Raw genomic sequence first — 26,661 nt, 5'->3', positions numbered from 1 at the left:
TTGCAACAGCTGTCAGCGTTCATTTTTTCCTGATCAAATCACCCTAGAAACTAGAAAGTGCCCTCTTTCTACCTCAGCTTTTTTAACCCCAGAGAAAGCACAGACTTCACAGCACTGCAGTGCAGTGCAGGGTTGCCAGGATCAGGGCAGTCAGGGTTCTGTCAGAAACAGGGATGTGCAGCTAGGAGCTACTGCTCCCTTGCGCAGCAGCAAGACCCTGCACAGCAGGCGAACAGTGTGGCCTCCCTCGGGGGCTGGCAGGTAGCAGCAGGCAGCTGGTGGTAGCTCTTTGTCCCTGGGCAAGGCAGCGAAGTCCAAGAGCTGTGCTGCCACCAGCTGACCCCAAATCAGGGGCTACCCACATAGGAGAGAACAGTAGAGGGGCTGCATGAGGGGCCATGAGGTTGGTGGCCCTAATTTGAGGAAACGGACATGCAGAGTAGTGCCACAGGGGACTTATAGCTAAACTGCTGTCTCATGAAGGAGACCAGAAATCTGTCTATTTGTTGTGCTGTGCTGTAAAGGGAAAATGCAGTTTAGTTGGGGTTTTAACTAATTAAAAAATCTTTCAAAGTGTAAAGAATGCTCAAATAAAATGTGAATGGTGTTGCAGTTGGAAAATAAGGTCAAAAATATTACCCTTATCAATCAGCATAAATTGGAAAGAACATAGTTCTGGCTTCAAGCTCCCAACTAATTTAAATTTCACATAGACTAAATTTATCTATCATCTTCAGACAATATTTTCACTTTGAATAATGTATCTCTTGTGTTTATTTGCTAACTTCCCAACTATAAAATAGATATTTTAGCTATCTGATTCATTGCCATGTCGTTTGCTTCAAAGGCATTTTACCTCTACTTCACAGAATCCAATTTTTTCATGATCTTATTCATGCTATGCATATACAAGTATCGAAAGGTAATAATTAGACGCATCTGCTTACATTTGCCAGGAGCAGATGTTAGACAAATTAAAATGAACATAACTATCACTCAACATCATTAAAGAAGCAACTCTGTAATAATTTCTGAACTTTGACAGGCGGTTAAATATTCTACATTGGCATATTTATGCTATTTGCAAAAACCTCATGTACAAAATTATCTTCATATGCAGTTGAATCAAAAATGAACTGCTTATGTGTTCCAGGTCACAACTTCTACTTCCGTCCCCCCCTGAAACAGTAAGTTGTCAGCCCTGACAGTGATGCTTATTAACACCATAGGACAGTCACATCAGCTCACAGACAATGCAGCAGAGTCCTAAGTGAATTAACAGCATGCTCTGGGAAGATAAGGATGTAAGAATGGTGTTTTTAAGATAGATCAAAAGTCCATCTTTCTTAGTATTGCATTTCCAACCATGGCCAATGGTGAAGGCTTAAGAAGAGTGTAAAAATAGACTGAATAGTGGTATTTTTTTGATATTCATCCAGTATCAAACTATGAAACAGCTTAGGGGCTTCCCAAGACCTTTGTATATTTCAGGTGACAAGAACTGGGTAAGAGCTGCCCAGTTTAAACATGCATATACACAGTGTATCCTTTCATGTGTTTTGAGCCTGACATCCAGTAATTACTTTTGCTGCTCTTTTCTTTCTTACAAATGAAGAACTGTCAGCCTCCTCCACAACATTTTTGTGTGGAGGACTATAAAAACAACTTTTTAACAGATACCTTCCATATAACTCTTAGTTGCTTCTTTTCCATGAACAAAAGTCCTTGTGTGATTATTCTATCTTTATGTTCTGGGCACGTTCTAGGCCTTTCATTATCCTTGCTGCAGTTCTTGGGACCTGGTTATGCTTTGTCCTGTGGGGGATGTGGACCAGAACTACATGTGGTATTTAATATATAAGCATACTAATTATGGCATGGTGATTTTTCTTTTTTTCTATTTCTTTTCAATACAGTCTCAAATTTATGTTTGCTTATTTTGACTTCACAGAATACTGAACTGATCTCTTCATAAAACTGCTGATTGATATCACAACATTTTTTTTCCAGAGTGGTCTTAGTTAGCTCAGAAGCTAAGACTATTTCTGTATTTAGGATTACTTTTTCTCTATTTGCTTCACTTTCCATCAGCGTTGAATTTTATCTATTTTATCACAAGGCATCCAGAATGCTGTTGTCCTTCTGCATCTCCTCACACTCACATCTTTCATTTTTACTGTTCTGAGAAATGTTGCAGCAAGTATAAGCATCTTAATGTGCATTCTCCAGAATCATAGAATATCTGAGCTGGAAGGGACCCACAAGGATCTTCTAGTCCAACTCCTGAGTCCTCAAAGCATCACCCAAAAATTCAGACCAAGTGTCTGAGAGTGGTGTCCAAACGCTCCTTGAACTCTGTCAAGGCTCGGTGCTGTGACCACTGCCCTGGAGAGGCTGTTCCAGAGCCTGACCACTTCTCAGTGTAGAACCTTTTCCTGATATCTGTCCTGAACTGCCCCTGACACAGCTTCATGGTGTTTCTTTGGATCATATAACTGCCACAAGAGAGCAGAGATTGGCGCCTTCCCTTCTGCTCTCCCTCATGAGGAAGCTGTAGAGCATGATGAGGTCTCCCCTCAGCCTTCTCTTCTCCAGGCTGAATAAAGCAAGTGACCTCAGCCGCTCCTCATATGTCTTGCTCTCCAGACCTTTCACCATCTTTGTAGCCCTACTTTGGACACTCTTTAACAGTTTTATGTCTTTCTTATACTGCGGTGCCCAAAATGATGCACAGTACTCGAGGTGAAGCCACACAAGCACAGGGCAGAGCAGGACAGTCCCTTCCCTTGCCCGGTTAGCAATGCCATGCCTGGTGTACCCCAGGATATGGTTGGTCCTCCTGGCTGCCAAGGCACACTGCTGGCTTGTGTTCAGCTTGCTGTTGACCAGCACCCCCAGATCGTTTTCTGCAGGGCTGATCTCCAGCATCTCTGTATACAGTCTGTACGTGCAGCCAGGGTTACCCTTTCACAGGTGCAGAATCCAACACTTGGCTCTTGTTAAACTTCATGTTGTTGGTGATTGACCAGCTCTCTGTTTTGTCTAGATCTCTTTGCAAGCCCTCACCATCCTCGATGGAGTCAACAGCTCCACCCAACTTGATATCATTCATGAACTTGCTCAAAAAATCTTTAAGTCCGTAATCCAAATAATTTATGAAAACACTGAAGAGGGCTCCTAAAATGGAGTTGTGGGGAACCCCACTAGTGACAGGCTGTCATCCTGATGTAACCCCATTTACAAGAACCCTTTGGACCCAACCCACCAGCCAGTCGTTTACCCATCTTATTATTTTTTTTTACCTAACTATATGCTGATCATTTTGTCCAAAAGGATACTGTGAGAGACAGTATTGAAGACTTTAACGAAATCCAGAAAGATTACATCAACTGCCCTTGTCCACTCTGTTTATGAGAATGATGACCAGAATGGAGCCCTGCACAGCTCCCCCATCCAGGTCTGCCAGTGACCTGCTGTTGTGAAAAATGACTGTTAACTTCTGTTGTTTGTTTGTTGTGTTTTTTCTTGATAATTAAACCATGCCTTTTTTGTTCTATGAAGCTTTCTTTAAGACCATTTGAGGATTTCTTGCAAATATTTATGCCCTTACCAAATCATCGCTTTTGTGTTTTTGTGGGCTTTTTTTTTTTTTTTTAATGTTCTTATCATTTTTTTCTAGTTTAGATGTGACTTCATATTTTTGAAGTGCATCTTTTTCCTTCTAATGAAATTATTTATCCAAAATTTCAACCATTCTTTGTTTATTTGTTACTTAACAGTTATTTTTAATATACAGAAGCTCATGATATGATGACTGTAAACAATCTTTTCTCCAATTTGGAGCCAAGTTTACTCCTGCTTATACATTTTACTTTTTGAAATTAAATAGTACTTTCATGAAATTTTAGACTTCCCATAGTTTTAAAAGGTAACTTCCTAATTCCAATGGGGTTATATAGGAAGTGATCTGTAGCAGCATTTTAACCCATGACTTATGCATTGCTCACAACTATGTCAAGAGTGTCTTGTCTTGTTTCAGGTTTCACCAAAAGCTTCTTCGTGAGTCAGTCATTTGTGGTGTCATTTAGTCTCTGTATCACACCCCAACCTGACATTTATCCAGTCTATGTGGGGGTGATTAAAGTTTCTAATTACTAATTATTTTATTTTATTTTATTTTATTTTATTTTATTTTGCAGCCTCTTAGATCTATCTTGGCACCTCACTGACACCATTGTCATCCTGATTAGGCAGTGGCAATTTATTTCTCATACTTACATGGGCCTGGTTTCTTAATCCATAGAGACTGTGTGTAACATTCAATACAGTTAACTATCTGATGCAAAGCTTTCTTTAATAGTACATCCTTCTTTTTCTTGCCTATGTGGTTTCTTTTGTGTTACAGGTTTCCACTGACTGCTTGCCTTCTATCAAGTCTGTGATGTTTGTGTTAGGTCAATATTCTCACTTCAAACTAGGTATCCTACTTCCTTCATCTTATTTTCAAACTTCTAGCATTTTAATAGCAGCATGTATGCATTTGATCTGGTTGCTTATTTTTCTATGCTAGTATTTTTGAGAGTAGAATTAGCTTAACTTGTGTCCTACATGCATTTTACCACCTTAACCTCTTTCTCAAGGATATAAATATTTTATAATTTTACCTCTCTATGATTCATCACCCAAGGCCAGATATTCTTCTGCACTTTTTTTCTTTTCTAATCATCATAATTCAGCTCCCTTCTTTAGTAACCTTTCTATTGTTTAGTGCCAGCAGCTTTACCTGAACCCTGTTTATATACAGACTTTGTTCTAAAAGTTTGTCTGGTTCCTGTTGGGTCTACATGTAAACCTTTCATCCCTATGCTATTACCTGAAAGACTGATTCTACTGTCAGCATGAAAAAGCACTGCTGAAACAAGAGCAGAGGTAGATGATGGAGGATATAATCTTTATATTTGAGGAGGCCATCGGATTATCATAACTGACATGTTCTGCAGAATACTAATCTCTGGCTGAAAACAATGTCATATAATGTACCTTGCTAATGCTCCTTCCCCCAGCCACATTTTGGTCACTCAAAGGCCTAGTGGGGAAAATGATTTCTGGCCTCATAAATGTGCTTTGCTGTGTTTGAGGTATCTGTGAGGTATCTGACAATGGCAGATGAATTTGGTAGGTAATCAGACAGTGATTATAGGCTGTACCTGTGGTAGGAAGAATCCATTTCTTTAGATAACTGGCCTGCATCTGTAACTGGCCTCCTTTTGAATTTGAAGAGCACCACTGAAATCAGCATCTCCACCTAGCACAGCTGTATACAAGTAATTTTGCTGCAGAAGAGGTGTTACCACACTGGACTAGCATAACACCACACAGCATAACTGTCTGGTGAGGAAAGGGATATTAAGGGAGATATACAGACTGAGTTTTAAGTTCTCAATCATTTTACCAGATTTCCTAGGAAATAAAAATACTCACCTTCTGTCCCTCCAATTAGTACCATGTTAGGAGGAATATTGCAGTACACAACTAGCCCTTTCTACATTCAGTTATTTAAAGTAAACATATTGCAGAATACATTTACAACTTTTTGTCTGTGCAGGAATCCTGTGTGGCACATATGTGCTGATGTCAGAAAGTAGCCCAAAAGATAGCCTTGCAAAAAGTATTTTTACTATAGATGGTTGAAGAGGAAAGTAACTAACATATAATCCACAGCAGAATCAGTTTTACTCAATGTATTTAAAGTAGATACAAACCCCTGAGAGTGTCAGCTGTCATCAAAGAACGCTATTTAAAAACAAACAAACAAACAAACAAAAAACTTTAAACCTACAAGTTGGAAGATTTGTCATTAATTATCTGTTTCATGTTGATCATTTAGACTATCCTGTTTGTGGCTTAAGAAGTTGGACAACGCTGCAGTTCAAAACCCTCCTCACTTTTATTTCTGTGGTGATATATCTTTTTTTCCTAATTACAAAAGCTATTAGCAGATTTTTGCAGAGTGTTCATGTCACATGAAGGAGGCGAGACATCCCCCTCAACAAGCCATTTTCCTTTAAGCTTAACTCAGCCTAATTTTTTAAAGGGCATTGGCAGGGGACACTCTCTTTTCCACTACTTTCACAAGCCTCTGTATGACAAGAAGTTTGTGTGTGGGTTGAATATCATGTATATTTGCAGTATTTCTTTTTGCATGCAGCATTTGGCTTTTTTTTACTCATTTATTTTGCTTTTTACCAAGTTACATGAGCATAGCTGTCACGTGATCAGTTTATCCTACCCACAGTAATGAATTTTTAGCAAAAGCATTGTTTTCCTTTTGACTTACCATGCATCCCAATTTTGTTACTGCGGAATATAAAATTGGATTTAACATTGCCGATAGGGTGAAAGCATGAAGTAAGAGAAGCTGCAATATAAGTAACTTGTCTGAAGGAAAAGAAATCGGCTGAGCAGTGAGTTTAACTGATCATCTTTCCCACTCTCTTCCACTGCAGAGATATTTATTCTGGTTTATTTCCTTGCTCAAAAAGGAACACATAATATCTATATCCCAGTGAACGTGCCATTTACACATAAAGAGGCACAGTTACACCCTGTCATAGTATAGGGAAGCCTCAGGGTAGGCTCTGGCAGCCAGGGCTTGTCCCAGCGCCTTACCAGGAGCAGGCAACCAGGGGCACCATGGCAGCCCCATCCCCAGCACTGGGCAGCCCCAGGGGATGAGGATGGGCTAAGGCTGGGCCCACAGGTGGGGGCCATATCTGGACATGGATATGGGGAGTTGGAGCCTGGCCCTGCTGTTGCCTCACTGTGTCAGGGTGGCCCCAGGGTGATGCAGGGGCCTAGGCCTGGGCCTTGACAAGATGGTGGCAGCCAGGTCTGTAGGTACCCTCCACACCTGGAACACTCAGACTTCATGGGCTACAATATTGAAAAGTACACAGAGAATGTTTCAAGTCATGTATTTTAAAAGCATTTGATGTCCAATATGTTCCCACTCGCTTTCTCAGATGGCATTTTGTTCATACTGCCATTCTCAAACAGGATTTCCTTTAGGACTGTTTGGTGGTTCAGATAATCACAAACAACAAGTAGGACTTTGGGCATCAGCCTTGATGCTCTAGTGCCAATGAGATTGGCTGGTTCCCAAAGTCAGCAAAATAAATAGATTGGGAGGTGAGACAATTTTAAAAGTTTTCCTCACACCAGAGTAAATACTCCTTTTTTTAACCAAAAAGTGTAAATGGCAGCAGACACGTATTTCAGTTTTCATTTAAGGGCATGTTTTCCTTAGCCCTCTGTTCCTAAATATAGTTTTGTGTTATTTTTTAACTCTGGTGTGATTAAAAAAATACCATACAAGTTCTAAAGTGTCTTTTAAAAAAGTCTTTTGATGATTTTATAGTGACAAAAAGACTGTAGAATTTTAATCTGAAATATGGCTTTTACTGAAAATTGTTTTGGATGGTTTTGATGTTCAGTGAGAGCAAATAAGAGTGTCATGGAGCTATGTATTTATGGTCACGGTATTTAGAAGCCATTTTTGTATGCACAGTTCTTACTGCTTCCATCACTGCTGTCCTGGTACACCTTGTAGACACTGAAGGGATTATGCATACAGTAGACTAAGAAATAGGGAGTATTGAACAAATACAACAAGTAAGATCAACTTAAAGAACTTTGAGTATTTTTTTTTCTTCCAGATTTTTACCGATAATTCAAGTAATGCCAAAGAGAGTTATAACTTGACGTATTTCTGGAAAGAATGATGCAGAAGTGTGAGAAATCCTTTGTTCTCTAAAATGGGTACCTACTAGACCTGAAAATTTTATCTCAAATATCTCATATTAGACAAAACATCCCATAGCTTTAAGATTTTAGGGCACTAGCTCATTTCTCCAACTCACTGGTGGCACATCCCGTGACTGTGTAGGAGGCACACTCCATTAGCTGTCAGTTCCCATCTCTCTAAGGTCAGCTGCTTCAGTCGTGGGAACTAGCTGACAGCTGATAAAGGTTGATTTTTTTCTTCCCTGTTAGGCTGTTAGCAGGATTTCAATTAGTGCAATTAAATGTACCTGTTTTCTTGAGGTCCTGTCAGCTCCAAAATAAATAAATTTGTGCTGCATGCAGCAGGTTCATTGTTTCACTGAGCCTAGTGTTTCTTTTCTTTCTGATAAGTGTTTTTGTAAAGCATAGTTGGTGGTCTTTTATTTATTTATTTATTTATTTTTATTTAATTAATCTCTTTTAAGGGTTGTCTTTTAGCATAGCAATTAATTATTTGAAATTTCTGCTTATCCTCCTTTTTAAAGTGTTGTAGTAGGCCTCCATTAGATATTGAATTTTATGCTTCATCTGTCTATTATAAAGTAGATGTTGATTGCAAATTTACCACACAATTTTGGGCAGATCTTGAGGGGTATAGCAAAGGACCATAGTTTCTTTTAGCTAGCTTTCTGCCACCAGATCAGAGGGTATTATAACCTTGATGTGTAAAAGTGTATGCTAGTTTTCCTTTGATCAGTCCTTTGAGAATAGAAACTCCTGATTACTGTGGTATTGTAATGCCCATGATACTCTTAATCAAAGAAGGAACATTCAAGTATTGTCTCCTTACCTGTTAGGAATTGAATAGCTGAGACTGGCTTCTTGTCCTGACTTATGTCTTCAGACTGAAATATTTGCAGAAACTTTATGTTTGGATGAGAGAACACCCCAAATCCATGGTAGCTTGAATTTGTTGTGGGCAGAGGAACATGTAAAAAGAAAAGCCAACATGTATCTTTTGACAAGTAAGATCCCATGGCCATGGCAGTGCATGGTTGGCCATGGCCATGGCCAACAGGGCAGTGCCTGCTGACGGCTGCCCAACTACTCCCTCTGTTCCTGCTCCAAAACTTCTCTGGCAGTGACCACCATGGCTCCCCGAAAAGCTGGGGACCAGGCTGCTTTAGCCAGTTGCTATGTCAACCATGCTCCCTCTGCATGCAGAAAGCCTGGCACTGGTTGGTATGGCAACCCTCCTCGGAGCACGGAGAGATGCTCAGCGGGGGGCAGGCTCTTTGGAGAAGGCACCCTGGTTGCGGTGGAGATGAAAACTCTCGTGCCAAAGAGTATGAGAAGAGGGCAGGAAAGACACAGGCTATCATATGTTCATTTGGAAAAGTTTATTTTGCGGTATCAAATGGGTTCTTAGAGGCTAAATATCTCCTTATGCCTATTTATAACTCCATGTGTTTCAGTAGAAGAGGGAAAAAAATCATGGTAATTTACTACAAAGGATATCAAGACAACATGGATACATGGATACACTGCAATTAGTGTAATTAAGATACTTGAGAATTACATTTTCTTAACAGAATAATATTTTACCACTTGACAGAGAAAACATGGTGTGTTTTCAACCTGTCATTTTGAAGGTGTCAGAGAGAAGCCTGAATGAACATTTTGTAGGTGAGACGAATCTTTAATATAACAGCAGGTAGACCAAGAAGTGTTGGAGAATGATGTTTTGTTGAGGCAGAGTACATGTGTGCTTGTGTCTGTGTGTGTGCATACATCTCCTTCACTCAGGCTGCTTGTGAACTTTCTAACACCAGTTTCAATGCAAGGTTCTGAACAGGCAGTTTTCTTGTGAAAGACTTTGCAGAATAATGGGCTTTGGTGACCTTTTTCCATTCACTGCCAACTAACAAAGTAATATATAGTTTAGATGCATTGGGAAAAATCACACTGTCAACCAGTAAAATATAATGGATGTTTTTCTATAATGTGAAAGTTATTGAGCATTTTAGAACATTTTGAATTTTGAGAAAAAATGTTTAAGTAATTATCTCAGGCACCTGAATGTATTGCTGGTAAATTCTAACTTCTTAAAGTTAGCCTTTCTGAATATATCTTTATTAAATTAATTTTTAAATTAACTATAACTATGAATTAATGTGTTCATGAATCTATTTCTCAGGTCTTTTCTGTGTATAGTATGGGAACAGATTTACAGCTGTGTTGTCATGCATAAGATTAATGAGTTTGGCTTTGCAACTCACTTTGGGCTTATTGGGAAGGATGCAACTCAGTCACCGATGGTTCAAGAATAGCTCTTCATACTACAACAGGCAATTTTTGAAATTATATGAAAGGGAAAGAAAGGGACCTTTTAATTATATAGAGACTAAGGCATGGATTATCATACATCTGTTTATCCACTGAATAAGTATTTACTTTATTAGGTCAGAAAAAATAAATAATCCAAAAGCTGATGCTAATAGTTGCATGTCTGTTGGTCAAGAAAACAACAATGTAAATTTATGTCCAAATGAAAAGCTAAGACAGTAATCTGGACTTCAAGTAGATATAAGGCTGTCCTTCCAAACAATGGAACAGTTCTTTTTTTGCACAACATTTTCCAGTATTTCCAGTAATTTTCAATGTATTTGTTTTACGTGAATAATTTATTTTGATTAACTGCCATATTAATAGTATTCCATCATAATTATTAATTGTAGTGTTCTATTGTGCAGTCACTTTGAAGAACCACATTTTTATAGCTAATAGATAACTTTAACATCCTCAATATATAGCAAATTAAGAATGTAAGCAGTGAGAGTCAATTTTAGAGTATAATTGCTGTTTTTAATTTAATTTTGATGAACAAAGTATATATTTAAAATAATTCTTTCATTTTTATTGAATAGGAGAGAGAAAAGATAGAGATAGCTAACCCTGTAATAGAAAACAAATTCGTTTGTGCTTAATATTGCATTGCATTAGTATTTATAATTCATTAGTCCTATAGTTTGTGCATAAAGTACTGTTCAGTAGTGTAATACAATGCATTCTGCCTGTCTGAACTGACTTCATAGTTAAATTTTAGTTTCACTTCCTGCATGGTATGTTCAATCAGTGAAGAGACAAATAACATGTAGGAAACACTTAAAAATGTATTTGAACACAGTTAGCATGTATAATATTTGTGAGTGTATAATTCTTGCTTAAGATGTTTTGAAAGCACAGATAATACACACAAAAAAGGACAGATATATTATGAACTAATTAAGTTTCACTATAAACCTCTTTACCGTTGTATCTAAATTCTTTCTCAAGTATTATCTGCTACTTGAGTGGTTTGTTTGTTTGTTTCAAATATGATTTATGGAGGTCTTTGCAGCTGATGAAATTGTTCACTGCTCTGTGCAACAGTTAGAATTTCCTAAAGCTGGCAGATCTGTGTCCTCTTTGACAGATAACAGCACCTAATGCTGAAGCTGCAGTGGGATTAATCTCTTCTGGCTTTAGACCCCTACCCTCTTGACCGCTATATCAGAGATAGTCACCATAAGCTACCCTGGAGGAATGTGGCCCTAAATAAACTTTTCAGGCTACTTACCTATGGGCAAAAATTCATTTTCTCATTTTACCTAAAAGATACCTAGTGCGTTTTTTTGAATCCACACTGAAACCATTTTAGCATTTTCCTCTGGAGTGCGGAAAAGGAGAAATAATTTTCCTTTATAGGTACAAAGCCTAGCAAATTAGCTACTCGAAGAATAAATGCTGACATCTTCAAAGGTTTTAATAAACATAGTTTCCAGGACTAACTTTGGTAGAACTACCCAAAAGAACTGACCTTCCCCATTCATTCTATTGTTCCTTGCATTACCAAGCAGCTTCTGTGCCATTCTTATATGCTTGATGCCCCTTCCCTTCCCTTCCCTTCCCTTCCCTTCCCTTCCCTTCCCTTCCCTTCCCTTCCCTTCCCTTCCCTTCCCTTCCCTTCCCTTCCCTTCCCTTCCCTTCCCTTCCCTTCCCTTCCCTTCCCTTCCCTTCCCTTCCCTTCCCTTCCCTTCCCTTCCCTTCCCTTCCCTTCCCTTCCCTTCCCTTCCCTTCCCTTCCCTTCCCTTCCCTTCCCTTCCCTTCCCTTCCCTTCCCTTCCCTTCCCTTCCCTTCCCTTCCCTTCCCTTCCCTTCCCTTCCCTCCCCCTCCCCCTCCCCCTCCCCCTCCCCCTCCCCCTCCCCCTTCCCTTCCCTTCCCTTCCCTTCCCTTCCCTCCCCTTCCCCTCCCCTCCCCTTCCCTCCCCTCCCCAAGTGTGATGGTAAATAGCCATGGTTTGTATTCATTCTTTCTATCCTATCATCTTCAGAGCAGGTCAGTTGGCAAAAGACCACAAATGTACAGTGATCCGTCAAAGTGTATGGAGGCACACAGCCTTTCTTGGGTAGTCTGTGTCTGTTGTTTTGAAGTCCAGAGAGTAGGATGAGGCAGACATAGGATAGTAGACTGGCATTGCAGAAGATACTTCTTAAGCATTTTCCTTAGTAGATAGCTAGTGAAGAACTGCTATTGAACAGATATTTTGCATGTGATATTGTATGATTTTTAAACAACTAGTTGAAGTATCGTTACTTTCAATGCATGAAAATGTAGTCGTGTACATTAGCAGATGCATAGATAGCTGCTTTTAAGTTGAGATGAAATAAGAAGTGAAGGTTAATTGAGGAAGTGCTAATAAAATGTGTACCTCAGAGGCAGTATTCTGTTTTTCTTTCAGCCAAGATGCTGGAAGTTCTTGCAGTTTGCTGGATGTTGCTGGTTTTGTGTGCAGTTTGTAAACTCCTTTCTCTGTTGTTCCCTACCCCAGTAATTTTAGTTAAATAAACAGATAAAATGACAGAATATTACTGCTAGTATTGTTACACATATTTTACATAGCTAGTTAATTACTCCATTCATTAGCTGTTAGCATGTATTTTATTTCAAGCCCAAGGAAAAAGGAACTCACCTAAAATTCTGGGATGTTCAAACGTACTGCTTCTGTTATATTTTAGTGCTATCTGGGTCTGCTTCTTTCAATACTATACATTGCCACCCCATTTCTTTATTTCTGCCTGGCATTGTTTTGTCTGTATATTGTGCATTTATACTTAGTGAGCTTTGGTTGGTGTACTGCACATGTGTCTACAGCTTTTAGAATCCCCAGTTTCTCGACATTGATGTGCAAAGCATTATAAAAGCCAAGCACACAGCAAATTTTAAAATGTTAATAGAAACAGGCTTTAATTAAGCCATAACAGAACTGGTGGAGGATGTTCACCCTAACGCATCAGTGTCAGAAAGCCGTTTGCACGGAACAGGAGGAGAGATGCGCTTCTCCCGATGGGAGCGAGGCAGGCGCGCATGTACCTCCCTCACTGATGAGCAGTGACGAGGAGTCCCACCGAAGGAAGCTTCTGAGAGAAACACTGGAGCATGTTTTCCTGAGCAGTCATGTCAGATTTGAGTTTCAAAAGACGAGTTTCCATTCAGGCAGTTCCACACAGGCTCCTTTCTCCCATCGCTGGGTCCTCTTGTTTTCAAAGGTCTCTTATTAGTTTCCTAAAACGGGAACAGCTTGCCCTTGATAACTGTAATGATTTATTTGGTAAGCAATTAAAATTGATTTCTTAAAGCTATAGCAGCTACCTCATTAGATAGAATGAATCACTGAATAAAAAATGAAAAGGCTCTAAGTATGAAAGGCTATCTAGAGTTAAATTTGATTTCAGTGAGAGGCTTTTGGGGTTGAGGGAAGCAGAGCAAGATCAGTGCCTGAAATTGGGTTGTCTCCACATGAGACCCATTACAAGAATGGACCATTCCCAACAGTTGTACTTAGAAACCCTGAACATCCTTTTCCCAAACAAGAAGCAAGCCTGAGGGCTTTTGTATCTCCAGCTTGTAGAACCAGATGCAAATGCAGGTATCCTGTGGCTTGCACACCTGCTGCTAAATATTTAAATGTGTTTGGAGATCACATAAATTTCTCAGTGTTTTGTGAAGAGTTTCATGAATAGTTTTATTGTTTAAAGCATTTCTGTAATTTGAAAATCAGAGTTTTAATGGCCTGTACTTAGTCTCTTTTTTTTTTTTTTAAATGTTAAATACAGCAATATTATTAGACCTGAAAGCAATGGTTTATTTGACTTTAAACATTTATTTCCATATACAATAAAGTATTATTTTTCAGCTGCTTTCTTCTTTTATTTCCTGCATAAAAATAGGCTTCCTAAAAATTGAAGTGTTCTTCCACACTTTGAAAGTTATGAGAAAGAAAACATAAAGGTTTTTCTTTTCAAAAAAAGAAATTTTGCTATTTCATGTGATTTTCTTTTCAGTTTTGCTGGCACTTAACTTTGAAATGTTCCCATACAGTTTTATATATTTGTATAATAGCATGAAGCTAACAAATGAGGCATATTATCTAAGGCTTCTAGAATGTTTCAATGCAGTGTTATTATGACATGACCAAGGCAAGTTAACAAATTCCATAATGAAAGGAAGATTTTCAAAACATATCTTTTAGGTGTCTATATTACAGAATCACAGAATCACAGAATTTTCTAGGTTGGAAGAGACCTCAAGGTCATCGAGTCCAACCTCTGACCTAACGCTAACAGCCCTCCACTAAACCATATCCCTAAGCTCTACATCTAAGCGTCTTTTGAAGACTTCCAGGGATGGTGACTCCACCACTTCCCTGGGCAGCCTGTTCCAGTGCCTCACAACCCTTTCAGTGAAGAAGTTCTTCCTAACATCTAACCTAAAACTCCCCTGGCTCAACTTAAGCCCATTCCCCCTCATCCTGTCACCAGGCACGTGGGAGAACAGGCCAACCCCCACCTCGCTACAGCCTCCCTTGAGGTACCTAAAAAGAGCGATAAGGTCACCCCTGAGCCTTCTCTTTTCCAGGCTGAACAAGCCCAGCTCCCTCAGCCGCTCCTTGTAGGACTTGTTCTCCAGGCCCCTCACCAGCTTCGTCGCCCTTCTCTGCACCCGCTCAAGCACCTCGATGTCCTTCTTGTAGCGAGGGGCCCAAAACTGAACACAGTACTCGAGGTGCGGCCTCACCAGAGCTGAGTACAGGGGGACAATCACCTCCCTAGCCCTGCTGGTCACGCTGTTAAATTCATATTTAGGATCTCAAGTTAACATTCACAGTTTTTCACAGCTGCTATAGATCTTTACCGGCAAAATTATGAAAACGAAATATTGACATTAGTATGTGTTATATGTAGCCTGTTGATGAGAAAATCTTTGTTACTGCAAGATGCGTTCTTATGCAGACACATATATAAATTACGTTTTAGCAGCTTATTTTTCAGATATGATTTAGAACATTGCTTTAAAACACTTTCCATGTTTTTCATTTCCTCCATCAGTTTTGAAAGTATTTACAGTATTTACCTCTGCTGTTGTTTATTATTCCACAGACATCATAATTTCAGGTAATTTTCAGAAGGATTACATGAAAGAAAAGGAGGACAAAAGATCCCAATAATAGTTGTATTTCTTAAGATTTTGATTTTTTTTTTTAATTACTAACAGCAAATTAAGCTAATGACAGGAAAAAAAAAAAAAACATTTTTCTAGTTATGGCAATTATGATTGACTGTTGTACTTCTATTTTTTCTCACCAGGATTACACTTTGACTATGTATTTTCAACAGTACTGGAGAGACAAGAGACTGGCATATGCTGGCATACCTCTCAACCTCACACTTGATAATCGAGTGGCAGATCAACTCTGGGTGCCTGACACTTACTTCTTAAATGACAAGAAATCATTTGTGCATGGCGTTACTGTGAAGAATCGAATGATTCGCCTTCATCCAGATGGAACGGTGCTTTATGGCCTCAGGTCTGTACTTTCATGATGAAGATTTCATAGCTATTGTTATGTATTGTTGATATTTGTTTCCTGGTACAAGGTTATTACAAACAGTGTGCAGCATATTATGTAACCTTCCCTACAACTCTGAAAGATGCCCGTAGAAAATAAATGACACAGTCAATGTTTCTTAATTTTGCCAGAAGCATCTTCAGTCAGGTTTTATCTGTTTATGTAGAGTCACCATATCTGGAAAGCCCAGTGGCTATAGGAAGCGGAAAGGCAAGCATTAATTGTAAACCTGAAAATTTTGTTCCAAATACAGGCAGTAAGATTGAACATGGGCACATATGTTGCCTCTTGACATGACCTCAGTCTATAAAGAAAAAGAAAACCACAAACAGTCCTGGTTACATGGAGTCAGCCACTGTTAGGACCATGAGTCTGTGTACATTCAGTGATTTTTTCAAACAGGGATCAACACCTGAATGTTTTACATTTCAAACAAAGCTACAAAGTGGCCTTGCGCTGACCTGTGCTATACCTGTTTTAGGCTTGGCCTGTGTTTTCTTTGTTTTTGATCATAGCTTTTACGGTTAGTAAAGCAGAAAAATACCTCTGTTAAGACATATAATTACACAAGCAAAAACTTACTGAAAGGCTTGGTAGTATCAAAAAGTTCCTTTATTTGGACAGGTTATTCTGTATGGTACAGTGATTTAAACTATCCCAGCAAAACAAGTCTTTGCCAATGTAAACTTCATTTCCATCATAGGAAGTTTCTTGTGTTTTTAATTACAGGATAGAATCCCTAGTTTAAAAATGAATGAGATCTGAAATGTGGTACATATGGATTAGATTTATAATATTATTTTACCTGCTTTTGTTTTTTATCAGCAGGTGAACTTTTAATCTGAGATGAGTCTTGGTCCATTACCTCTTTAACTCCTGTTAGGTATCATGTATGGGCTATAGCTGGATGAATCTTTTTACACAAAATAAAAACGGACTCAGCCTATTAAGAAGTTTCAAGTAAACAGGATGTTCAAAAAACATTCAGAATTAATTTAAGCAAAAGCAGGCTTTCATGTTGCATAATTTGTACCCAATATTGAACACTGCAGGTTTAGGATTCTTCCCACAAGTAGTTAAATATAAAAAAAAAAACAATGTAAGATGATGTTGTTTCCTGTACTCTAAAGAACCATCCCCAACAGCAATGTAATAAAAAAGTGATGGAGATTAGAACTCTTGTGATCATAATAATGAATAAAAATCTCTCTGCCACACTCTAAAAATATTTGGAGTCATTCAGGTGAGGATTATCTGTCATAAAATACCATATTTGAATAAGTTATCTTCCTCTTCTGTAGAATGAAAATGTCCACAAGCAGATTGCATTTCACTTGATAGTATTCACTTGGCAGGAATTTCACCAGTAGCTCATGTATATCAGCCTTCTTTCCATTCCCTTTCCTCTGAAAATGTTCGATATTCATGGTCAGATTTTGCTGTGTGTGAAATAGCTAAGTTACTTAATGAAAAGTACTGTCCGAAATTAAATTTTGGCAAAATATAAGGCACTGTGATCAGAGGGAAGAAAATGTCTAATCTTTAGCTCTTTTGATCTAAGGACTTGAGCTTAGTGTTGCTCTGCCACTGGCCTAACTTCTTGTATTGTGGTTTGGGAGCATCCTGGTGGCCTCGGTCTCAAGCTGCTGTCTGGAGACAATGATTCATCCTGTGGGCTGAGACCAGAACTTGGAATTTTATGTGCCACAAAATGCAAGGTTTGCATGATAGGATATCTATGGAGCAAAGCAGTTTCTCAAAAATATATAACAAAACTGATCCACAGGCCACACTGGCTCTGTGTTTTCTTCTGAACAATTAATTTATCTTGCTTCTGAAGTACTTGACCTTCAGTTATCCAACTTTCATCTCTGTTCAGAGAAAGCAATTTGATAATGCAGTAGAGTCCATGAAGATGGGGGAATGGAACTGTAGCTTTTGGAAGTTCAACTCATTTCTGGGGAACTTTTTTTCTCTGGGTATCATACTAACTTTGTCCCACCTTGTTCAGAACAATATGCAAACATAAGATTATACAACAGTTTCTTCCATAATAGACCAAAACAGAAATAAAGCAATATAGACTGACTGGAGATCAAAAGTAGTCTTTCCAACTGCTTGTATACTTGCCGTATATAGACTTCTTGTTTTCAGGCAGTGCAATGTTAAATGTTACAAATAGAGTGGAGGAATGTATTTATTTCATCTGGAAGGACTCAAGTAGTTATCACCCATGCGATATGCGCATGATTGATGTTTGCAAGGTAAAAAGGTTAATTGTGATTGGTCAGACAATGCAAATAGATTTACTTATGTTCCTTTTTTGGATGAATGTATTTCCAAGTCAAGATGAAAAGAAGATCAAATTAGCCATCAGGACTGTAACCCAGTCCCATAAAAAGTATTTATATTGCCTAGACTGATTTATATTGTAAATTTTGGGGGTACAGAGGACATTCTTCTGTCAGTAGAACGTTCTTCTCCCAGTGTAGTGTGGATGGGGTCAGTATAATTGAAGGTGATCAGTCCAGTAATAAAGCAGCAGGGAAAGATAAGAGAAACTATATCCAGAGGACAGATAACTGGAATAGGGAACTCTAATCAATTTAAAATATTTCTTTTATTTATTGCTTTTATGCAAAATGTACATGTATCTGTGCACAATTTTATCTTTCTCTGTCTTGTAATGTCAATGTTTCTCTGTCACTGCTGTGATGATGACTTCTTGAAACCTCATTGTCCCACTGTGTCAGGCAACATCCCATCCCATAAAAAATAAAACTGTTCTTCTTGGTAGCATGCACAAGCTTGAGCAATTAACGTTTGCTTTTGGTGAACATTTGTGCAATTTAAATTTGGTTGCTTAAAAGTTCATTCAGGAGGGACCTCTGAGCACTCAACTTACTTTGCATAAATGTGGTAAATCTCTTTCTGTCTATATCTAGCTGTATCTTTTTTGTTTGTTTTTTTTTTTGTATGTTTTTTACTGGATATTTATGACATGAAAAACTTACATTTTTCTGTAGCATGTAAAGGTACTTGAGCAAGAATGTGCAGTTTCTTGTATAGGCCCAGAGCATCTCCCAGCAGGAAGCTGGAGATGGGTTGACCTGAAATATTCTCCTGTTATACAATACTTGTACCTGAAAGCTTGTGGGACTTATATAAAGGTGTTCAGAGAGTGCCTAGAGTGTGCATCAGTGACAGATCATGCTATAGGTGTGTCTGGGACAAAGATCCAGAGTGTGCCTTTCCTCCTGTCTACTGGTAGGAACACAAATGAGAAAAATATGCTGAGTAACAGATCCTTGAGCTTTTTCCTCTCTTGACCCATCCATTGCCATTGTTCTCATACACAACTGTCTCTTCCTGTGCAAATAAATTAGAATATTTTCTTGCAGAAGCGCCTTCGACAGTCATAGAACTTCTGTTGTCCTATGAGATAGTTGTAATGGGTATTACAACTGCCTTACCTTGGATTTTATGTGAAGTTATTCACTTAAATAAACCATTTGCTAAGGATAAGCATTCTTTCCTTCATTTTCTTGGAGAATCAGTTAAGGCATACATAATGAAAACAGGTGGTTTTTTTTGTTGTTGTTTTTTAGCATGTAAGAGTTGAGGAAAAGCACCTACTTCTCTTCCCTTGAAACTCTGCCCTTGAATTTTAAACTAGTATACCAAATTCATATAAAAATGCATAGTATAAAAATGCAGGTTCATCAGTAATGAAATGGTTTGCAAATTCATCATTAGTGTCCTAGATTGCCTGCACTGGAAATAAAAAATACAAATAAAAAGCAAAAATATATCGTTGCGGGAAAGTTTAGAATTCAATATGGTATTTCATTACAAAATCCCTTTTAATTTACTTTTGAAAACTAGAGAAATAAACTCAACTTTAAAACAAATCATTTTGCTGGACTTGCAACAGTTTTTCAACATTTCATTTTCTTTCCTCCATCTGCCACAGAACAGTAATTCACACAGCTCTAATAATTCTGACATCTGTAGCAGACTTATATCACTTCGTATTTTCTAATATAAAGTCATATTCTTTAATTTCAGCAAAGGTTTTTGTAATATTTGCATATGCAGATAGGTCAAGTCACAAAGGGACTTCTTGTGTAAGTGTAAGTCACAGTGAGTTCTGTTGAAGTCAGTGTAGCTGCTGCTCAGTGTAAAAGTATGGACCAGATTCTCAATTACAAAAAAAAAAAAAAAAAAAGAGCCAGGATTACTGGCTTTATAGTAATTCTATATCATGTTTGTGTTTCAGAATCACAACCACTGCAGCTTGTATGATGGACTTGAGAAGATACCCACTAGATGAACAGAACTGTACTCTGGAAATTGAAAGCTGTATGTATATGAGAAGATGAATGTAATACCTAGTTCAGATGCGGGGTGGTTTTCCTTTTGTACAACTGTAGAATATTTACACTGGAGACTGTAACCACTATATGAATCACATAATTATCATCCATTAGATTTTTTGTTTGCTTATTTGACCTTCTTTAATACATAAAGTGTTATCCATTTCTACATGGATAGATCTCTCCTAGGAAAACAGTTTTAGGACAGAATGAAGCTGTTATTCATTCTAGCCTGAGTTAGCAGGGGCAGTGACTGGATGCTTATCTTCAACACAAGAATGAATGTTCATATTTTAATCAGATTAAATTTAAAGAGGGCAAACACTATGATATCATCTTCTTTCAGTGTGCTTTTTTATGCACAGATGGTCTTGCCGCAGGACCCCCTGGGCTCTCAGATCAGCCCCATTTGTGGTTTGTAGTTCTGTTCCATGAAAAAACAGATTTTCTCTTCCACCTAGTCATGTTCTAGGACTGCAATATTCAGATGTATATTTCTGCTTCAAGAGCTCCTACTCCATTTCTGCTACTGACTGGAGATTGTGTGCTAATACTCTATATTCAGCTGGAGTCCTCCACCGCAGAAGCTAACGTGACTCACACTCTTCAGTGTGAGTGGAAAAGATCTGCCCTAACTATGTTTGTCTGTATTTATAGAATAATCCACATTTTTCTGATGATTATTGGTGTCAATATACACTTCGTATCAGTGCTAGATGTGTTGAATGTCTTAAATCAGACTAATATATGATTTTGCAGGTAGCAGTCTGTAATCTCTGAAATTGGTAATGGGTGGCAATTTCTATCTCGTAGGGGCTGTAGTCCTAGTATGAATTTAATGGGCATGATGCAAAACAAACAAACAAACAAAACAAAACCAATAGTATTGTGTCTCAAATTCCTGTGTAGACTGTAATGGAGCAGCTCTTCAGGAGAGCTTCTAACAGGCATACAGAACAAAAATTCATACACCACTACAGCTGTTCTTATTCTTCTCATTGCCACAAATGACAAACCATGTATGCTGGTTTGAAGCTCATTCCAGTCCACTGTTGTTTCTCACTTAATTTCCTGCTTTGCCTGCAGATGGCTACACAACTGATGACATAGAGTTCTACTGGAGAGGAGGCGATAATGCAGTGACTGGCGTGGAAAGGATTGAGCTTCCTCAGTTCTCCATTGTGGAATACAGACTGGTGTCGAAGAATGTTGTCTTTGCCACAGGCAAGTAATATCATTTCCCTAGTTGGTGTTTTATTTCTTTCTGTATGGCAATTATTGTTTTATTTATCATTATTATGTATAGTCTTTGTCCTGTGTTCTGTGCATGGCTAAAGAGATGACTTGGTAAAGCCCAGAGGCAGGAGTCCATGAAACAGTATTTCTTGTTTCATTTTTCTTCTGTGTGTGTATGTGCATGTGTCATACTTAACCATACACCTAAATATACATGATCTAAATAAATATAAAGTCATTCATGTCTGAATCACCAGTTTAACTAATGTAGCCTAGAGGGTTACTGATCATACAGAAGTATGTTATGGCAAACTAGGTCAGAAAGGCACAGTTTCTATGAGCACCTCCCTACAGCTTTTCTGTATGTCTTTTGTTTTGTTCTTGTACAGTGAATGTGGTGCCATTTATATCTTGATTTTCACTGATGGGTATATGGTAGTGTATATATAACCGGTGCTATTGTGATCATTGTTAAGATTCTAAAGTTAAATCCCTAGTTTTAAATCCCTAGTTTAAATCCCCACTGATTTAGATGTTTGATTTTAGACACCAGCCTAGGAAAATATTGCTATGTGTGAAAAGACCAAAGCAACTCAGAAAGCCCTCAGCAAGTGTGGGGCGACTATTGGGACCTCCAGATTTTCAGTCCTCTTCAGACCACGGAGGTGTTCTGTTCTGTCTGTCCCAGCGCACTCGAGCAAATGAAGCACAGCTCTATCATGTTTGTAAGCATCACTTCACCCACTCTATGGACACAGCATCTGTTTCAAAGTACACAGAAACACGAGTTATATTTCAGAACAAAATGTAAATATTGCTGGGATTGAAATTAATATGAGGGGTTTTGCCAACTTCTGCTGTTTTTGTGTATCACTGTGAAATGTGAGTTTTTTGTTTTGTTTTGTTTTGTTTTTAAAGAGAAACAGATACTCTAATCCTATATTCTGCAGCCAGGGTTTATCTGCACTTGCACAGGATTGGATATGTAAGATGACCCTTTTGGCCAACAATGACAATACAGAGAACTTTGTATTTGGGAAGTCCAAAGCCACCACCTTTCACTTCAGTGTGAAATATTTCCATAAAGATGTGATGTAGTAATTTGGAGATTGAAAAGATTTATTAAATTCAGGAAGTCCAAAGAGCTGTGAGACAAACATGATAGAGAATGAAAACTAGGGGTAGAAATGCATGTAAATGACCAAATATTCAGAATCATAAAAGTTCTTTTCAATAAGTTAGTGAAGGGAATAAAAAACCCACATGCTTCAGGGTTTAAGGCAGCTTGATGTTAGGGAGCAGGATGAGGCAGTTGTGAAGAACAGATTATCCCATGTTTTTTATATTGTTTTCTGAAGTGTATAATTTTTGTCATCGATAAAGACATGATACTGCATCTACTATTGTTTTGGTTTAGGACATGGTGAAAATGCTTCATTAATTATGAACTTTTCTGACAAATATTTCCATTGAAAGAAATCAGCACATTTGTTTCTCAGAAACTCATGCCTAATTATGATGCTAAATCTGAAACTTTCCAGTGAATCTGACAGATAAAGTCAGCACACTTTTTTTTCAATTTTCTTCTCAAGACACATATTCCTTATATTCCCGATAATTAGAGCCAGTTTGAACATTTTTGTGGAAAATAAGTCAGGCATGGGTTTTTTGTCTTTGAGGTTATTAGAGCCTCATGAGAAGATACTAGATTCTTTCCATACAATATCTCAGTATCAATATCTCAATCTCAATATTTCCGGGATTTCAGTGCTAGTGTGATTTGATAGTGTAAAACTAAACAAGGACTTTAGAGTCATGCCCTAAACAGCTTTTGGAGTAGTTATTTCTCCTATCCTCCATGAAGGAACAGTGCCATATAACCTTGTGTAACTTATGCAAATTGAATAATCTGTTCCCATAGTTACTACTAAGCAGCAAGAGTAAGCATGAGAAAAACCCCATAGATAATGACATAAACCTGTGAGGGGATGCAAGAATATTGAAGGAACTGCACGCATGTTGAAGTATGTCATTGGAGTTAAAAATAATCTTACCAAACTGGCAAAATAGGTCTGGGGAAAGAAAAAAAAAAAAAAAAAAAAACAAACAACAACAAAAACAACCCACAAAATTCAGCATAGACAAGTGCAAAGTACAACTATTCAATTAGTTATTCCTATCCAAATTCAAACTGGGGAATACCTGGTTAGACCAGAGTCCTGTGCATAGTAATTTAGGGGTTACTGTTGATCTCAGACTGCACATGAGCCCGTACAAAATTGGTAAGAATGACTGGAAGTCTAGAAAATATATTCCATGATATTAAAAGAGATCTAGATATGGTTTTGTAGTTTGAAAAAAGAGAGTACTTAATAAGAATTAAATAAGTTACAAGGAGTAACATGTTCTCTTAAGGAGTAACTTGTTCTCTTTATCCATGATTAAAAGAAGAAAAAGTAATTTATAAATAAGTGAATAAGAAAGATTTTGTTTGACTATCCTAAGCTGAAGGCTATAGAGGCTACAATAAGACATCTCAAATGGCATTAGACACCTCTGTACAGGCAATTGAATCACATCCTTGGAATCAGCTGGCTATAAGTCTAGCTCTCCATGGTTTATACTGAGACTTTATGCACTATAAGTGTGGAATTATCTACATGAAAATGCCTGAAATGTAATGCCTAACTTGTGAGCTGAATATGTGTCCTAAAGATTTGTTATCCAGGAATGCTAAGAAACTGAACATGAATGAGGATATATAACACACCTAAAAGCTTCAAGATGCATAGCAGTCAGAGACAGATTAACAACTTGTTGATAGGAGGAAGGTAATCTTAAAAGATTTGAAAATTAATTATTTGGCAAATTCTGAAAGATCAATCTGTAAAGTACATTTCCAATTAGCTGAAGAACCTTCCCAGAAGAACAGATTAAAATAAGAATTCTGTAACTGACCAATTCTCTTATCTTGGTTCATACTTGCATAAAACAGCAAGAGACTAATTTAGCCTTGGAGCTAGATATTTCAGCTTGCTAGCGTTTAATGAAATTGAAACAGAAACAAGTAATTACTTTTTACCAAGTGCTCAAACATGTGAAGGAGGAATATTTTGAGCTCAGTTATTGATTATTTGTTTTCATGTCTTCATTTTCAATACTGTTGCTAGATTTAAGTACTCCAGGCCAAAATCTGTTATTCCTCTACTCTTTAAATTAGCCCATGGACATAAACATGTTATATGAGATGGGAGAAAAGGTAACAAATCTGGTCGCTGAGCAGAAACACTGTTCTTTATGCAAAATAAAAAATAAAAAAATAATAAAAAAATGGTGGAATGTTAGCAGCTACAATTTCCTTGTAATTAATCTCTAAATGTACTTAGCTTTAATTGACAAATCATTATAAAAGCATAATCAGGCAAGTAACATTGTAATTGTTGAGTTCACCAAGAATTCTATTTTTATTAAATAAATTACACAAGATGGTTCCTTCTTACATGAATGAAGATCAGGGCTTAAAATTTTTGTTCCATGCAGGTTAGGACCCATGCAGGTTAGGACCCAGAGCTTTAGTCTTCCAGATGAGGAGAGGAGCTTCACAGTAATGTTCTTTCTTTCAATTCTTTTTTTTTTTTTTTAACCCACAGATTCCTATGTACTGTTTGCTGGAAGTAAGATAAGATAGCAGGGACTCCAGACTGCAGGGAGGGGCAATAGGTCATCCATGAAAGCGTAAAAGTAATACAGGTGAAAGTTACACAAACTTCCTTAGTCTCAAGGACAGCTACGTAAAGGAGAACCCTGTTATCTGAAAATGAAGCTACCAGTTCATGCTTCAATTTCATCTTGAACTATACAAAGACCAAATTATTCTGAAATTTCCTTAGATCCAGACCTTCCAGTAAATTTTGAGCTTGGAAAATAACCACACAAAAAAAGGATGATGTTCTGTATTTACTTTGATGAAACTGAACAAAACGTCAACTCCGTTAAGCAGCTGTGATGCCGATAAGACTGTTGGTTAGACTACCCAGGAGCCGTAAACCCCCAGAACCTACCTTGAGACTTGCGTAGCTGGGATTCATTTTGGTCAGATTTAAGGTCAATATAATTAATTTCAGTGTCTGCATATGAATTAGGTGTCTAAGCTCCTGTTACAGTTGATGGGAATCTAGTCAATGGGACTACAGTCAGTGGATTCTGGAGACAAAATCAGTCCAAAGGAGCTTATTTTAGGAGGTAGTGGGATAATTCTTCAGGTTTCATTTACTAGATCAACTAGATGAACTTACTCTCCTGTAAACGTAATTGAAGCTTAGACACCTAGGTAACATTTATGCAGCTCAAGTCAGTCGCTTTATCAACTGCAGTTTGAGATGGCGTAGGGCACCCCTTGTAATCTCAATCTGCTGATCAATACGATTTTTTTGTTTTGTAGGGGCTATGTTGTATCTACCAAATGCGTGCTGGTGTTTGAGATGTCAAAGGGCATTTCAAAAGGCCCAGGGCACCTTCAGATTTGCAAATGCATGTCTGTATTACAGTCCAACTCCAACACTGCAGTGGATAGGCAAACAGCACTGACAACCCTGGCCCTAGGTATGGTTCTTAGGCTTTTGTCTTGTAGCATCAGGACAAAGAACCTGGGGCTCAAAACAACCTTATGTTGACCTTTCTGGTCTTGAAACAATCTGTCTGGAAACACTGCCTTTAAAGCTGAGTCCCACTAGTTTCACTAATTGTCTTATCTCATTAGACAGAGATAAGGCGCTTCATAGGTGAAGCATTCAAGATAAATAAATGAAGTTTTCTGTTACACTGTCTCAAATAAGGATTTCATTACTGAATATTACTGACATACACGACACATTACTTCTTTCCTGCCTCCTCCAGCTGCACCATTTTCCTTGCTTTATCATTAGCAGAGTACTTTCCCTCTTCTTTCTCTGAGGTACCCCAATGTACCAAGGGTTCTTAGCACTGGAATGGACCAAGATGAGCCTTGAGTGAATCCTTCAGATAATATATCAGAAAATCAGTATTTTATGAGAGATATTCCAGTCATCACCTCTGTCAATGATGTTCCACAGATGCCCAGACCTGGACAGGACTTATGGAAGGAACAGATTCGTAGAGAATCCTTTACATTGGTAGTGTATTTTATGAAGTAATTTTCCTCAACAGAACTTTATGAAGATTTCCGTCTGATGCACTACTCTTATTGCAGAAAGGTGATTAGGTCTGCTACATATTTAATGTATTTCATGATGGCAGAATATGTTCCTGTTTTATTCACATAGTCTGCAGACAAAAGGC

The 26,661-nt window shown here is 38.0% G+C and overlaps 1 protein-coding gene across 4 annotated transcripts in view; it reads left to right on the top strand.

Moving 5' to 3' along the window:
- The window catches only part of GABRB3 (gamma-aminobutyric acid type A receptor subunit beta3), a 117,368-nt gene that overhangs the window by 68,449 nt on the left and 22,258 nt on the right, over positions 1-26,661 (top strand). The window contains exons 1-6 of one of the 4 annotated variants that reach the window (XM_084505596.1): positions 8,153-8,210; positions 8,640-8,793; positions 9,398-9,468; positions 15,468-15,688; positions 20,010-20,092; positions 21,193-21,330. In XM_084505596.1, the coding sequence (XP_084361722.1) occupies positions 15,483-15,688; positions 20,010-20,092; positions 21,193-21,330 (427 nt within the window). In that variant the 5' untranslated portion in view covers positions 8,153-8,210; positions 8,640-8,793; positions 9,398-9,468; positions 15,468-15,482. Of the gene's footprint in view, positions 1-8,152; positions 8,211-8,259; positions 8,808-9,397; positions 9,469-15,467; positions 15,689-20,009; positions 20,093-21,192; positions 21,331-26,661 lie in introns of those variants that run through there. The other 3 variants (XM_084505595.1, XM_084505597.1, XM_084505594.1) reach the window with 3 other exon arrangements.

Source organism: Aythya ferina (assembly GCF_964211825.1).
Source record: "Aythya ferina genome assembly, chromosome: 1".
NCBI lineage: Eukaryota > Metazoa > Chordata > Aves > Anseriformes > Anatidae > Aythya > Aythya ferina.
The sequence above is the reverse complement of the archived record's forward strand: the minus strand, read 5'-3'. Positions and strand labels throughout refer to the sequence as shown.